This window comes from Papio anubis, chromosome 2 (genome assembly GCF_008728515.1).
Source record: "Papio anubis isolate 15944 chromosome 2, Panubis1.0, whole genome shotgun sequence".
Taxonomy (NCBI): Eukaryota; Metazoa; Chordata; class Mammalia; order Primates; family Cercopithecidae; genus Papio; species Papio anubis.
In genome coordinates this window covers 139,511,167-139,527,466 of record NC_044977.1, presented here as the reverse complement: position 1 = coordinate 139,527,466, position 16,300 = coordinate 139,511,167, and the positions used below count along the sequence as shown (strand labels likewise).

At 36.5% G+C, this 16,300-nt stretch overlaps 1 protein-coding gene across 28 annotated transcripts in view; it reads left to right on the top strand.

The window, feature by feature from the left end:
- The window catches only part of MBNL1 (muscleblind like splicing regulator 1), a 220,110-nt gene that overhangs the window by 49,406 nt on the left and 154,404 nt on the right, over positions 1-16,300 (top strand). For 15 of the 28 annotated variants that reach the window (XR_004182249.1, XM_031663667.1, XM_031663668.1 and 12 more), the window contains exon 2: positions 3,381-4,352. The exons of 9 other annotated variants lie outside the window; for them this stretch is intronic. Coding sequence is in view for 16 of the 19 variants with exons in the window: in XM_031663667.1 (XP_031519527.1) it covers positions 4,179-4,352 (174 nt within the window). In the remaining 3 variants the exon portion in view is untranslated. Of the gene's footprint in view, positions 1-1,841; positions 3,225-3,380; positions 4,353-16,300 lie in introns of those variants that run through there. 4 more of the 28 variants (XM_031663652.1, XM_031663660.1, XM_031663664.1 and 1 more) reach the window with 4 other exon arrangements.

The following is a 16,300-nucleotide window of genomic DNA, read 5'->3' as shown; positions in this document are numbered from 1 at the left end:
CTGACAGCATTGATGACCTTTGCTGAGCAGTAAAGTAATGGGTGTGAAAGTCAGACTGATAAGGATTCAGAAGTGAATGGGAAAGGAAGAAGCAGAAAAACAGCATAGTAGATATTCACCTGGGAAGGATGGATTAAGTACATTAGGGAGAGGAGGATGCATAGCCAGGGCAGGGTCCTCTTCCTCCTGCCATGTCACCCTCTGCATTTCGGAGTTACTTTAGTACATTTGGAAGCTAAGAGAAGGAACTGCTGAAAGACAAAGTGTGCATGCATAGAGGAGGCAGAAAGAGAAGGAGGTCTTGAGAATGAATGAGTCAAGGTGGGGGCTTGTGGAAGCTTAACTGTGGGCAGGAGGAGGGAGAACTGGGAGACTAAGAAAGAAACAGAAGGATAGGTTAACGACTCATGGATAGGAAGGTAAGAAAAAGTTCATGCTTAAGGGCTACTATTATATGGCTATGAAATATTCATGACATATAATGTTATTATCCACTGTTGCTAATGAACATGGAGAAAGAGTAATGAAGTTTTAGAAAAGCTGCTGTGTGCAATGAGATAGGGAGCTGTACAAGGACAGAGCTAGATTGTGAGGCAGTTTTGAAAGGGCCTACGTGACCCTGGAACATTATTTTTAGAGGCAATGATTGTGCGTGTGTGTGTTCAAGTGTATGTTTCAGTGTGTTTATGTGTTGTATTCATATATGTGTTCATGTGTGTGTGTTTGTATGTTTTGTACCCTAGAGGTAATCCAAATCCTGATGCAGTAATTGATAATTTAATTTACCAATATTTTTGGAACTCCATCTGTTTTGCATCACTATGTAAGCCATGGGGTCACTGAGATGAATAATATTTTTTTCTGTCCTTAAAACCATATGGTCTAGTGGGTCAGTTATATAAGGAAATAAAACACTGTATAGGGCATAGGTGCAGAGATAAGTCAGAAAAGGCGGTATTTTAATATATGGATGAATAGAGATGGGGGTAATGACATCTTGGTAGCTTTTTGGAGGAAGTGACATCTTAGCTGGCTTTAGAGGAAGAAAATAGTTACAGGTGAGGCACTTGAAGATTCTGAAGAGAAGGACTAAAGAGATTGTTGACCATGCAGGTGGTCCATTCTCAAGGCATGAAATCATTAAGTAATTCTTTATGCAGAACAAAGTTTCAGGAAGACAGACACAGCTTACACTTTATGACTGGACCTTTTTTTTTAAATACAGAAACTGGCATTAGGACCTAGAAACTTTTTTGAAAACCAAAATATTTCTTGAACACTGTGGATGAGGTTTTTTTTTTTTTTTTTTGAGACGGACTCTCTCACTGTTGCGTCCGGGCTGGAGTGCAGTGGCGCAATCTTGGCTCACTGCAACATCCACCTCCAAGGTTCTAAGTGATTCTCCTGCCTCAGCCTCCTAAGGAGCTGGGATTACAGGCGCCCGCCCCCGTGCCTGGCTAATTTTTTGTATTTTTATTAGAGACTTTTTTTGCCATGTTGACCATGTTGGTCTCGAACTCCTGACCTCGCTTGTGATCTGCCCACCTCGGCCTCCCAAAGTGCTGGGATTATAGGTGTGAGCCTCTGTGCCCAGCCATGGTTGTTTTTGTTTGTTTGTTTGTTTTGTTTTATTTTTTTTGAGACAGCATCTTGCTCTGTCACCCAGGCTGGAGTGCAGTGGTACAATCTCAGCTCACTGCAGCTTCCACCTCCCATGTTCAAGTGATTCTTCTGCCTCAGCCTCCTGAGTAGCTGGGATTATAGGCACCACCACCACGCCTGGCTAATTTTTGTATTTTTAATACAGATGGTGTTTCACCATGTTGGCCAGGCCGGTCTTGAACTCCTGACCTCGTGATCCACCCACCCTAGCCTCCCAATTTGCGGAGATTACAGGCGTGATCCACCACGCTCAACTGATTTTTTTTAATCTCTATCAAAAGTTGTAGTCTTACTGTAGTATTTTCCAAATAGTTTTGGAAAGTAATTTTTTAAAGGAAAATTAGTGTTAAAATGGCAATATTAATCTTAAATGATTTAAGTTCTAGATGCTCATGTTTTTTAACATACATATGTATTTATATCCTGTACTTTAATTCCAAAAATTATAAACATACCATATGCCAATAGAGCAATTTTGGCTCATGAAGAAGTATAATCAAATACTAGTGATCATACTGTGTTATTGCCTCTTTAAAATGTGAAGATTTTACTTTTTAAAGCCTTATTTTCCTCATTGGCGACATTCAAAAAAAAGAAAAGAAAAGAAAAAGAAAAATCCTGATAGAGAAAGTAAGTTGTTAAAAGTAAAAATGCCCTGCTCTAAGTAGTCTTGTGGTGCTGAGTTAACTGATCACCAGGCAACAGGGGATCCCTCATCCCCCACCCTCCAGCTTTGTTTGGAATTGTGCTTCTGAAGTGCATCACGCTGCTCAAATCAAATTGCTCACTTAATATTTAATGTTTCTGCGATGGAATCACTTTCTCCCTTGAGGTTGACTTCAGATTTACCAGACACACTGACAACACTGCACTCCTTATTTTCCCCACATGACCTCAGCTTCTGCCTTAAAAATGTACGAATAAAGGATGCTTTTGTTCATATCTTGCCTGCCTGTGATATATTGACAAAGTGTCTGCGGGCTCAATGGAATAGTTTTACAGTATGAGTGCTGCTTTCAGTGGAGGGGCAGGACTTGGGCTTTAGAAGGAAGTGAATTGGATAGGTCAGGAGAATGTACCATTTGTAAACACCCCTTTCCTTTTTTATTCACGTGTCAGGACAGCAGGAGCAGGCTGTTCAGTGCCCGTCCCTGCACAGAGCCAGAGGGAAAGCAGCTTGGAAGTCAGCTGCAATTTTTAAACCTTACTTTTTATTCCCCGGTAATGATCTTCAAGTGCTCAGACTTGTCTGAGAAGCTGTTTTGAAACTAACATGGTTTAGTCCACTAACTGCATGTTGGGTAAATTCAAAACCCACATGCTCGTCCTCTTGCAGTGGAATAAGTCACATCTGATGGACATTTTCTGTGCTTTATAGCATAGTAATGAACGTCTGACAGGCGCGACCTTTCATAAGACAACCCACACTATTGGCTTTCTGCCCAGAATATTGCTGCAACACTATCTGTGATTGGTTATCTCTCTATCATGCATTGCTTCACAAGGGGAAACGGCCCCTTTTTTTAATAAATCTACGATGGCTGGCTGCAATATGCCTCACTGTAAGTATTTTGTGTGTGTATGTGTGGGAGAGAGAGGGAGAGAGAGAGGCTGACTTGAATATTACTTAGTCTGGTATCACATGGCAAGGTTGTGATACTGTAGGACATCAGTGAAGTGCTACTTAGTAAATCTTAACCTATCTCTTTTTTCTACAGGTTGGTACTAAGAAGTGCCTTTCCTGACGTCTCTGCTGCTTGGAACCGCTTCTAGAGCAGTCTCTGCTTTTGCCTTGCTTGCTGCCAGCTAGACTGTGACGACAGCACATCCACCCTCCACCTCTAGCCCAGACACCCCCATTTCTACTTATAATCAAGAGAAAAGCTCTAAGTATCTGGCATTGCCCTAGGCTGCTTTAGTGTTAAAAGAAAAGTTTGCTGAAAAAGTAAGATATCTTCTGCCAGGAAATCAAGGAGGAAAAAAAAAAAATCATTTTCTCGATTTTGCTCTAAACTGCTGCATCTGTCTATGCCAAACTAATCAATACCGATTGCACCACCAAACTCCATTGCAAATTCAGCTGTGAGGAGATTCCCTTTCAGACAACTTTGCTGAAAGCAGCTTGGAAATTCGGTGTCAAAGGGTCTGCCACGTTTTCATGCTTGCATTTTGGGCTCCAAATTGGCACTGGGAAGGGGTTACTGAGAGCACAAGGCTGATACCAGGCCCTACTTTTAAACGTTCATCTACTTACAATCCTAGTATTTCTCTAAAAACCAAAACCTCTTTGAATTAACAGTTTCATGCTGTGAATTTCTAGTGGGAGATCTTTTCCTTGATATTGACGACACAATTTTCCATGTACTTTTAAAGCAGGGAGTGGGGAAAAGTATTTTGAGGGGACATTTTCATCATCAGTTCAGCTTTTTTTTTTTTTTTTTGGCTATTGCTCTTTTTTGGGGGGGGTTGGGTTTGTTGGTTTCACTGAAACATTTAACTACCTGTAAAATCTAAACATGGCTGTTAGTGTCACACCAATTCGGGACACAAAATGGCTAACACTGGAAGTATGTAGAGAGTTCCAGAGGGGGACTTGCTCACGGCCAGACACGGAATGTAAATTTGCACATCCTTCGAAAAGCTGCCAAGTTGAAAATGGACGAGTAATCGCCTGCTTTGATTCATTGAAAGTGAGTAACTATTATATTCTTTTAAGGATATTCAATGCTTGAATAAGGGGGATATGGACATAACAGTTCTCTGCATTTGGGATTATGGATTGCTTTGTTCATAGTTTAGTTACACAGTGTGTTGATGATGTTGGGCTGGGGAACTTTACAAGAAGCAACAGAATCAAGTCTGGCCAAACTTTGTTATGAATAACTTTATCAGTCCTTTCACTCCATGTTTTTTTTTTTTTTTTGCTAGGGCAGAAAGTATTGACATGGTTTTCACTTAGTAATGGCAAAGTGAGTGTCTGTCCCTGGAAATGGTAAATGTAGCTACATGTGAGTGTTTAGCCAATGCATATATTATATATAAGGCCGTGGCAATAACTGAATGAAGATGATTTTTATTTGTTGGTAAAGGCATTGTACAGTTGCAAAAGACAAGCACGTTTAAAATCAGCTAAACTTGGATAGACTTTTTACTCTTTTAATATTTTGACATTTTGCATTTTCTTTTTTTGTCGGCATTTTAAGTCCAGAGCCACGCGTTTTATGGAAAATACAACTAGAAGTAAGGTGCTGAACTGCTGCTACAGCACCTTACCTGAGGGACAAACTTTGTTGAATGTGAGTTTTATAAATAAGCAGAAACTCATAAATACTATTGTTTATTGGATTTTTCCAACTTCAAAAATTCTAAAGTGAATTAGCAGTTTATTTTCTGTTAGATCGTGATTATTTTTTTATTTGTAATAGTCTTAGCTAGAAATGTTAAAAGTTAGCTTTTGTGAGCACCATAATACTAAAATATTTACTTGAGTGTTTCTTGGCATTCAAAAATGTCATTGCATTTGTAATTCAAGTATCATATTTGAAAATGAGTCTTTTAAAAGATAACATAAATGTCTTTGTTTTGACACACAAGGTCAAGACTAGAAATGTGTTCCTGGGTACTTTCAACCTACTTGGTTTAATCAAATTGCCTTTGAATATTAATGTCCTAATTTAATTCTTTGAAGATTTGAGGAGAAGACACTATCACTTCTACATATGTAGACAAGTAAAAGTCTCATAAGTCCATCTTGTCTTTACAAATATATAGTGCTGTAATAATCTTTAATAACATCAGGGTGAGTTATGAGTTAATTGTTTCAGTTCATTGTTTCCTGGTCCAGTTTAGGCTGTTCATTTTGCTAAAGTTTTTGGCAAAGATTCCAAGAACATGATCTTTAGAGTTGAACAGAAAGGAGGTATTAACAACAAAAATATTTTAAAATATTAGATTATTTTTAATGTCATAGTCCTAAAGATCAATAAGCAAAAGTCATAAACTCCCATTGAGACTTTCTTCAGCCTTTCCTTTGAGAGGCATCAGTGAAGGGCATAGTGGTTGTACCTCCGTGAATGTGTATTCCTAAATTCATGCCGGCTGAATTCAGGTGTAATTAGAGACTGAGACCCATAAAATGAGGGGCAGAGAGCTAATTACTCTTGTCGGTAACCAGCTGTGGCCATAAGTAACCCTGTTTTGACCCAATTAATAGTAAATCCAATTTTTAATCCTATAGACAGTTGATGGTGCACACGTAGCTGCAAAGTAAAGGACATTAAATTTTGCTGTGACATTGAGTGGTTTCACAGAAGACCTGCCCCTACAACATTTGGAAACATTGTAAAACATTAATATTCAGTTGCTACTTTTCCATCTCAAAATATATTCTTTTTTTAGTTGCTGCTCACTTATGGCCACAGAACAGTCCCTTTTTGAGTAAAGCAACAAGGTTGCTTAATGCCATGCTGTGTGGTTAACAAGATTCAACTGCCACATCAAGGACTTTAAATAATTTCAAGATTTTAAATGTATTTATGAAATGAACTCATTACAGCAGCTAATCAATGCAGACTTTGTTCTTTTTCTTTGTCTTTCTAAGATAAACTGAATTTAATTTAAATGTAAATTACAGTGTCTAAATCTTGGTAAAATATTTTAAATTTGAATAAGAGGAAAAAAACCCACAAATTTATTTATGATGGAGCTTCATACCCAGGAAAAAAGCTTCTTAAATGTTAGTAAAGAATTAAAACAATTTTGAATATGCAATTAAGCATTTATGTTAAAAAACATGTTTCTTGTGTGTATGTGTATATATTTATAACTGACATATGTGATTCTTCGTACAGTATTTAGAATCCTTCCCTTCAGATAGCAGTCCTCTTGTATTCAGTCTTGTGGCTAAAATAGATCAAAAACATATTTTAAAACTGTTAAAGTAACTGTATGACTCATGCTTGAAGTTCTGAAATTTGGGAGCGTTATGAGGTTTCCATGCCAATAACCGCTAGATCATTTGCATTCTCTCACAGAGTAAATGGAAAAAAATTTAGAAAACTTGTAATATCCTGACTTCTTTAATAAAATGTGTCCTGTGTATTGCTTAAATCCATAGTCCAGCCTTTTCTGAGTTCTTGAGCCATGAGATGGAGGTGGCGTGTGTAATCTACTATTTTTAGAAAGTTAGGAAAGCAAACCAAATACTCTCTGAGAGGACCCTATGAAATGGCTGTACCCTTCAGCTGTGCTGCTTCAGACTTTGGCCAGGCTCCCAGGTGACTTACGTTAATAGCAGACTTCTAGTTAGAAGAGGAGAATTTATTTCATTAAAAAGACAGAAGTCAAACAGTTCAAGAAAATATTCATTTATGTAAAAGAAGTCAATTGGTATGTTACAAAGATAATGGGAAGAAAATTAGCTGACAGTATTTTAGTTGCATACTGATGATTTTAAGGTTTAAATAATTAGATTTAAATATACCATATGAAAATGTAGAATTCTGTATTGTAATAAATCTATTACTAAGTAAAATGGGAATACATGGTAACAAGGAATGTAGGTATTTATTAAGAATATCAGAATTAGAATGAAAACAATAAAAGAGCAAAAGCTGTAATAATGTGTGCTAGTATATAAACAATAAATACTTAATTTCTCTAATTTTCCTTTTATAATTGTAGTTTTAATTTATAATAGTTTAAGTGTATATTCAATCTGAGACTTAAATTGCTTACAGATTATAGATTTAGGTGTATTAACTATTTCAGAAATCCAGAACATTTGCAAAGGTGCATTATTTGATGCCAAAGAGGATTATGTTCCTCTATGGCCTATGAAAGATTTAGGAAAAAAGAAAAGAAAAATATTAACACTGCATGCCACCATTAGAAAATTATATTTCAAAAATGATGTTTCAAATAATACTTAATGACAAATTGCCTATTCAGTCATGAGTTCTCAACTAAAATTTAGGGAGTCAATGTAAAGAAAGCCTACAGAATGTATTTTAATATTTGCCAAGTTATTTATACCCTCAAAAAAAAAAAAAAACTTTTACGATATGATCAACAGAAATAGACTTATTGTTTACTGAATTCTATTTCAAATACCTGTTCATTTTTCGGGTACTAGGGATGGGAGGAAGAGAATATAACCTTTATATTTACTGTTTAGCAAAATTCTAGCAAAAAATCTAGCAAAATTCTTTTACCTTTGAAAACTTTAGTCACTTGTTCCTTTATCAAATTGAACAATTTTATTTAAGATAATTAAAATTTATTTTTGCTATATACAATGATATCTATCTATAAATAGCACCCCTGATCAGATTTATCATAGACAAATTTGAAATCAGATTCCACTGCAAAGTGGCATAGAATCAAGGACACTGAGAACAGTTTTAAAGAGCCTCTGCAGACTTAGCAGAATATATGAAGTATGGAAATTAGGTATTAGAGGGCACACAAATATATGTACATACAGGTGAATGAACAACTAAAACACTCAAAATCAGTAAGGCAAATCAAGTATCCAGATGGTCACATATGGATTGGTTGGCATAACTAGACATGAAGAAGTAGTCCCAAAGATGTTTATAGTTAAATTTTAGAAGATGGTCTATTGCTAGCATGGTTTACCCTCAGTCCAGAAATTGCCTGTGATGCTGCTGTTCTTTCCAAGCCCCAGGCATAGACTTTTCATCGTATTTTAAAAGCCAGTTTCACTGATAATCTTGATAAAATATCTGCCAGTTTTAGGCTAAATATGCAATTTTCAATCAAAATTTTGATCTAGTAGGGTCCTAATTGGAATGAGTGTTACCAGGAATTGTTTTTGTTGTTTGGTTTTTACCACTGGTATCTCCCATGTATTAAAACTTTGACAGATTATTATATATACTGTGCTGGCACATATATTCAATGTGTTTTTCCGTGACAGATTGACATATCACTTCCTTGTTTTCTCCTAATGACTCTGGAGATGAACTAACTATAAGGCATAACCTGCACAGCAGTGTGTTTCATATAAAAGCTCCCTAAGCAGAAACTTCACAGCTTTGTAAAGAATACCCTGTGAATATGCTGCAGTGTATCAATTCTGACATAAACCATTCTTTAATGAAATTCTCAATAGTTGCAGTTACTTTGGTGAAGCTAGTAATTGTATTCATTTGCCTGTTTATATTGTTAGAACTTTTTTAGAAAACTTTTTTTTTTAATGAGTAAAGGTTTCTTAGACTATGAGATAAATTTTAAACCATGTTTTGAATCAAGCTACCTGCTGCTGTAATTCTAGAACTAGTTATTTTGCTTCATATTATAAGATTTTGGTATACTGCTTCTACTTTTTTCCTCATGAAATCTTGCTTCACTGTGCGAGTGTGACAAACTAAAAACAATTTAGACCTCAAGCAATGTGGCACTTACAGCTGAATTCAGTTTCGTTGTAATTCAGATGTCTGAAGCTACTCAAAATTCCATGGAGTAGCCTTGAAACAATTTCATGTATAAGGCTGTTTCTCACTTAAAAGAGACAGTGCTGTGTGGGGTGAATTGTCTTTTGAAGAACTGTATGACATACGCCCAGTTCACGTGAAAGGTGAGAAATGGAATGTTTCTCAGACCTAGCACAGATACCTAGGGACCTAGTTTGGGAAGCTTATCTTGTCATTTTCCTTGCCAAGGATAAGTAGAGGATTTCGGCTATCAACATTGCTAATCCGTTACCTTTCATGCTGAGCAATGTCTCTGCCTTCCCACAGACTTAGACAAAGCTTCTTATTTTCTTACAAAGAGATCCTATTGAGGAAATTTGATTTTTTTTTTTTTTTTTTTTTTTTAACTTCAGCAGTACTACATCCTGTGCTTTTAGATAGGTGAGCAATTTTCCATGTTAACAGCTAGGCCAAAATTCATGACTGCCAGTAGAAGTGGGTAACTAGATAGATGGCCTTTGATTTAGCACTAATGATAGTTATTAGCATGTAGCAACTTAAGTAAAAGCAACTGGAAAGGCTTGATAGAAATTCTGAGTTGTTTGAAGTGTAATAGATTATTAGAATAGTAATTTCTTCATGAATTTTACTGTAAAAAAGCTTGATTCTAGTGAGGACTTCTTATGCTAATTTCTCATTTATAATATACTAACAACAACTACAGAGTTTTTATTTAATACTGTTTCTTATACAAGTATCATAAAATGCACATCTACGTGCAGCATCATCCCTACATTTTTGGCACATGTTTGAAATATTTTCACTTTGAGATAAAGTTTGATTTTTTTACTAGTGATAAAACTTTCTATGCTGTGAGCTTGTGTTTTGAAAATTCCTGATAATTGCTAAATAGTATAACCCCTGATATCTTCTAATTTGGTTGACAGGTTGTTTGTCCTCTGGATTCCTGAGGGCCTTGGCCATCTCTGACCATTACTTTTCTTGTTTTGTTATCTCTGAGTTCTTTCCAGCTTTCTAATTGTCCATCTTCAGAACTGTTGGTTCAGATCTTATGTATGTCTTTCCATGGTCACACAGAAGTGATTTAGACATTTTGTCTGTGAAAAATTAGATTCAGCTTTGCCTAACGGAGACACCTCCCCCATCCCCAGCATTTGGCATAAACAAATTAGGGGTTTATATTTCAGTCAGTTGTCTAGATCTATTTGGTGACTCTATAGTCATTGGAACTCAGGTTCCTTCTCTCTTAGTTCCTGAGGAGCACATGGCTTCCAACTTTAGGATTATTTCAAAATTGCAGCGTGGCCACTGCAGTGTCAGCCATCGTATCCTTAGTCTAGGACACAGGATGCAGAAAAGGCAAGACGCTGTAACTCAGCCCAGACAGGCTCTTTTTAAGCGAAGGTTCTCTGAGCTTCACCCAGTAATTTTTCAGTCTCTTATTGACTGATTTTGGTAGCAGGGATTGCTAGGAAGTATTTTTTTGTATGTTGCTTTGTTTTATTTTTATTTATTATTAAAAAAAAACTGTTGCCTTGATTAAAATCAGACATCTGGTAGGTAAGACAGAAGGGGAGAATGGAAATGGATGTTCAGGAGGGCCATTTCTGGAATAAAAGAGTGATTATTTTTTTCCCTCTTAAACTTCCAGAATTAAGTAAATCTCTCTGAAAAGCATCTGGGTAAGGGAGGTGGTTGAGGAGAGACCACTTTTGAAGAGAAACTGAGGTCTTCTCATCTTAACAAACTTGTCATCACTTCTTCTGTCTTGGTTATTTAGTAAGTAAAACCTGGCATATCCCAGATGGATTTATTTTTCCTTATAGAGAAAACTAAAAGAGCTTCATTTTTTGTCTTCTTATAACTGTACTTATTTATCTATTTATTTGAGATAGAGTCTTACGCTGTTGCCCAGGCTTGAGTGCAGTGGTGTGATCTCAGCTCATTGTAACCTTCGCCTCCCACGTTCAAGCAATTCTCCTGCCTCAGCCTCCCGAGTAGCTAGTCCTACAGATGTGTATCACCACGCCCAGCTAATTTTTGCATTGTTAGTAGAGATAGGGTTTCACCGTGTTGGCCAGGCTGGGCTTGAACTCTTGACCTCAGGTGATCAGCCTGCCTTGGCCTTCCAATGTGCTGGGATTATAGGCGTGAGCCACGGTGCCCAGCCTACTGTTCGTATTTATATACACAGTCACATTTTTATAACTGGAATATAGCAGAAATACCATGTCATAAAACAGGTCCCAAACGATTTTATAAGACAAAAGAATCTGTACTTACTCTGATTTGTATTTCTGCTGCTTCCACAAATACACTTCCTTATTTTTTCTGTATGGAGTAAAATAACAAGATGAGTTAACATTTATTGAAACTTAATATATATCAATCAGTATTTTCAGTGCTTTTCATTTTTTCATGGTATTTTGTCCTTGTAAAATCTCATCGAGATAGTTACTGGTATTACTTCCATTTCATAGATGGGCACACTGAAATACAGAGAAGTTAGGTAATACATGCAAGGTCAGTAGTAAAATGTGGACTTGAAACCTCGTAATCTGATTTCACAGACTGTGCTCTTAATTGTTTCGTTATGTTTGCTGGAAAACACTGCTTCTTAATTTATATATGCATATTCTAAGGATTCGACAAAGAAAACATAACTAACAGCAGTACTTAAGAATAAAAATGAATATCCAAGACAAATTTATAGTACAGGGCCTAAAACAGTAAGTACTCAGAAGTAATCACTATATTTTAAGTCAACAAATGAGTCAAGGAGTGAACCCAAAATAGCAGAAAGAATGTTGCCACCAACTTTCAAAGATGTTGTATCTGTTGTAAAATATATGGCCATATAGGAAAAATTTTAAATGAATCATCTTAGATAAGTAGTCACTGTATAAACTATATAGCTGCCTCCCCAGTGCATAAAAAGCCATATTCAAAAGTTTTAATTGTTTAGAAAGTACTTTTCCACAGAAGCAAGGTGATTAAGTCATCAGGTCAACCCTGAGAAGCCAAAGTAGCCCAGAGGATGCTTGAGTTATAGTTCAGTATAAACAGTACCTTGGAAACCCTGGTTATTAATTAAACCCAAGAGGCTCCATAGAAGTGTTATCTTATCGTAAATCTTGAGAACTGCTAGAGTCACAGACCCCAGCTGCTTTTGTCAAACTATTTCTATGGCAAAGATGTATTTTAAATTTCAGTTTAGGGTTCCAGAAATTCAACTTGCCTAGTTCAGGGGAGGTGCCTCTCCCAAACACCTGGAACTCATGCTGTGAGCCGGTGCAGTTTTCCCCAGCTTTAACTTTGGGCTGCTTCTGTTTCCTGAAGCTAGTCTTCAACAGGGCATTTGCTTAGAATCAGGGTATGCAGTGAGGAGCTGGTGTCCAAAGCTTCCCACATGTGTAACCTTTAGGGTGGGAAGTTGTCATCAATATGTCTTCCAAGTGACCCCCATTTTTCTGAGGACTCAGCCTGCCTGTTTTTTGAATGTAGTGCTTATTGATCTTGGGCCCTGTCTACTGCTTCTACCCATTCTTCCTCCGCTTTGAAATTTTCAAGTGTGTGGTTGTTGCTGTTGTTTTCTGAATACTAGTAACCATGGGGAAACAGGTGGATCGTAAAAGTATCAAATTCAATTTTTATTTTGTTTTTTGGCATTTAATCATAGGATATGGTCAAGAGACCAGTTATAAAAACTCAGATGTGAGGAAGAAAACCATTAGGAGGTGAAAAGAATTCAACAATTTAAGTAATATAACTTATGTACTTCCTATGTCAAACTTTAGGGAGGTAATTAACAACACAGTCCTCAAGGAGCTGGTTACTAACAGGGAGACTAGTAGATTAGGTGGTGGTGGCAATGGTCAGGAGGGGGAAGTTTCTCGACAGCAGTTGCAGGGTCGGTGAAAGAGATACTTGAGGAAGAGAGAAAGAAATGGCTCTGGTGGTTTATCTTTGCTTTTCCCCCTTCCCTTTCTCTCACACTATTAATTATGACAACACAAGTGGGAATAAAAGAACTAGAGGGAATCCCCAATAAGAGACTTCACATAGCCACAGGCCACCAGACTGTGGCATCTGTCCCTGAGTCATCACGGGTCACTTGGTAACCACCTATATTTTAACCCTAGATCACAATTTTAGGCCCAGCAAAATTCTTGTGAAGCTGTCTAGATTTATTAAGCAATATTTATATTTTAGTTTATGTTAATATGAGGTTAAGATCCAAGACCCTGTTTTCTCCAGACCCCATATGAGTCCAGTATCTTAAGTTAGAATTTTTCTCTCTGCATAAAATTCAGACCTAGTGTATAGGCTTCTGGATTTCAGAATCACTTATACTTAAGTCCAGGCTGTTCTCAAATAAGGCAAGAAGCATCTGCTGTTAATAGTTGACAGTAAATTACACAAAGTAAAACTTGGAAAATTAAAGTCAGAAAAGCTGGGAAGCTTTTCTATCATTTTCAATTTTCTGCAAAAATACGGACATAATCAGTGTTTAGGATCTGCTTGTGATGGATAAATTACATCTGTAATTCCTTCTTTTCCGTATTACTGCATTCAGACGATAATTTGCTTTCAGATATCTTTGCTTATCTAATCGTTCATAGACTGGAAATAAGTAGTAACATCTCCCAGTCCTAGGAAGCGTTTGTAACTAAATAGTGTTAGCTCACCAAGTGGGCCAAATTAAAAATAAAAGGTTTTAGAGAAAAACAGCCAAATTTATCATGTTTGAAATAAGATTTCTCTTGGGTAGATGACATTGCCTTTCATAAAACAATTCTCCTTAAAGGGAGGCAACCGAGAAATGAACCATGAAGAAAGAAATAACTAAAGAATTCATTGTTTATATAAAGAGTCCTGTTAAGAAAGACCTGAGATCTGTGCTCTGAATAAACTATCTTTCTTCACATTAGCTTGTATTTCCCCCTGGCTAAGTTGAGACTAATGAAATCTAAATCTAGCCATGAGAAAAGATTATCATTATGAGTTTATTTATTGATTTTTTTTTTTACCTTTGTGAACTTTTACTACCAGACATTGCCATCCATGAATCATAGCAGAGTAATAAATTGAAAACAAATGTCTACATAAGAAAACCCAATATGTTAAGAACAAAAAAACACCCTCCCAACTCTAATGAACTAAAGTCATCCACATTTAGGGTCATGTACATTGTATGTGTTTTTATGGTAGAGTCTATTTAATAGCTCCTCTAAATCCCTTAAACTATGAATAACGTGTAGTAGCTTAATATGTACCATACAGTAAAGTGGGTTAAGTATGCAGAGTGAGAGATACAAGATGCAAAATGAGTTTTTTTTTGTTTTGGAAGAATGTTTATTAGCTACTCTTGGCTTCTGTATTTCCCCCTAAGGATGAATAATGTTAGAGGAGAGATTCTCACCAGAAATATACATTATTCTGCCAGAGGTTTAATTAAGAATTTTTAAAAAATGCAGACCAATATATATGCCACTTCTTCATCTCAATTATAGAAAAATCATCTATTCTTCCTCACCTTTTCACCATTCATTACCTGCTACCAGACGTTGTGATAGGCAATTCTGATGTAAGGGTGAATGACACACAGAGCCTTTTTGGGTGTTGATAGACTAGTGGTGATTATAAGCTTTCGAGCTTCTGAAAAACACAATGAAGATTAAAATAATCATAGGATAATAAAATAGTTTAAAACCCTTCTAGTCTTTAATTTTAGAATGTTCCAGTAGAACATAGATTTGCTCAGGTAACACACAAGTAGGCATTAAATGCCTTCCTGTGTGTCTGAGAAGTTTGTTGTGAAATATATTGGAAACTGCTGCATAGTCAGTGTAGGAGGAGCAGATGAATTTTAGCTGTGGTTGTGTGTGCTGTAAAAGACTATATATGCTTGTATTAGTCAGAATGAGTACACCACTAATTTTTGTGTAGTAAGAGATTTATACTAAACTCATCATCAGTTTCTGTAATTCAGTGAGATAAAACTGAGTCAGATTGAATTTTAGGTAGCACATGTTGAAACGGCTAATTTTATTCCCCTAATTTGATCCTCATCTATTGATTATATAAACTAATGAAGCTAAGAACAATTAACCCTTACAGGGTTACACAGGGAGCTGCTGAACTGACATTCAGTGTAGGCAGTCTGTCTTCAGAGCTTATGCTTTCAATCTTATGCTAAGTTTAACTTGTTTAAATTAGCAAGATTATGGAGCACTATACAGTGACCTTGTATATACAAAAATATAGTATATTGATTATTAGAGAATCCACATATTAGACTATTGTACATATATGGGCAAGTATTTGTTGAATCATTTCAGTTGCCTAAATTTAAGCAACTGTACTGTTTAAAACATGCTCATTCACATTTTTTCTTAATCTGGAAAGTCACTTCTGAATAATTGCTTGTTTAGATTTTCTCATTTGATGTGGGAAATTTATATTAAAATTTTAACTAGTATTCTGACAACCCAGAGTCTAAACCTAAAGTCAAGAAGAATTTTAAGTCATTCCGCAGACAGAAGATGAACAGTATAGCAAATCAGAATAATAGACTGTTCGGGGGGGGGGGGGGGGAGAAAAAACCCGTGAGAATTGCAGGATTCCAAGATAAAGCTTGGAATTGAGATAAAGGCATCAGATAAGGAAGTGTTTCATTTCATAACTTTTTTTTTTTTTGCTTAACATATATTTTAAATCACAAAAGTAGTAGCATAACCGTTATTTTTCTAATGCATAGAACCATGCAACTTTTTTTTTTGAGACAGAATCTTACTCTGTCGCCCAGGCTGGAGTGCAGTGGTGTGATCTCAGCTCACTGGAACCTCCGCCTCCCGGGTTCAAGTGATTCTCCTGGCTCAGCCTCCTGAGTAGCTGGGATTACAGGCTTGCACCATCACGCCCCCAGCTAATTTTTGTATTTTTACTAGAGGTGGGGTTTCACCATGTTGGTCAGGCTGGTATCAGACTCCTGACCTTGTGATCTGCCTGCCTTGGCCTCCCAAAGTGCTGGAATTACAGGCATGAGCCACCGTGCCTGGCCCAAGACATTATTTTATAAGAGGCTAAGATTTTATTCATCTTACTAGGCATTTATTAATATTATATTGTTTTCAGTATATGCCTCGTAAGACAGAAATATGCTTAAAAACGTTTGTAAG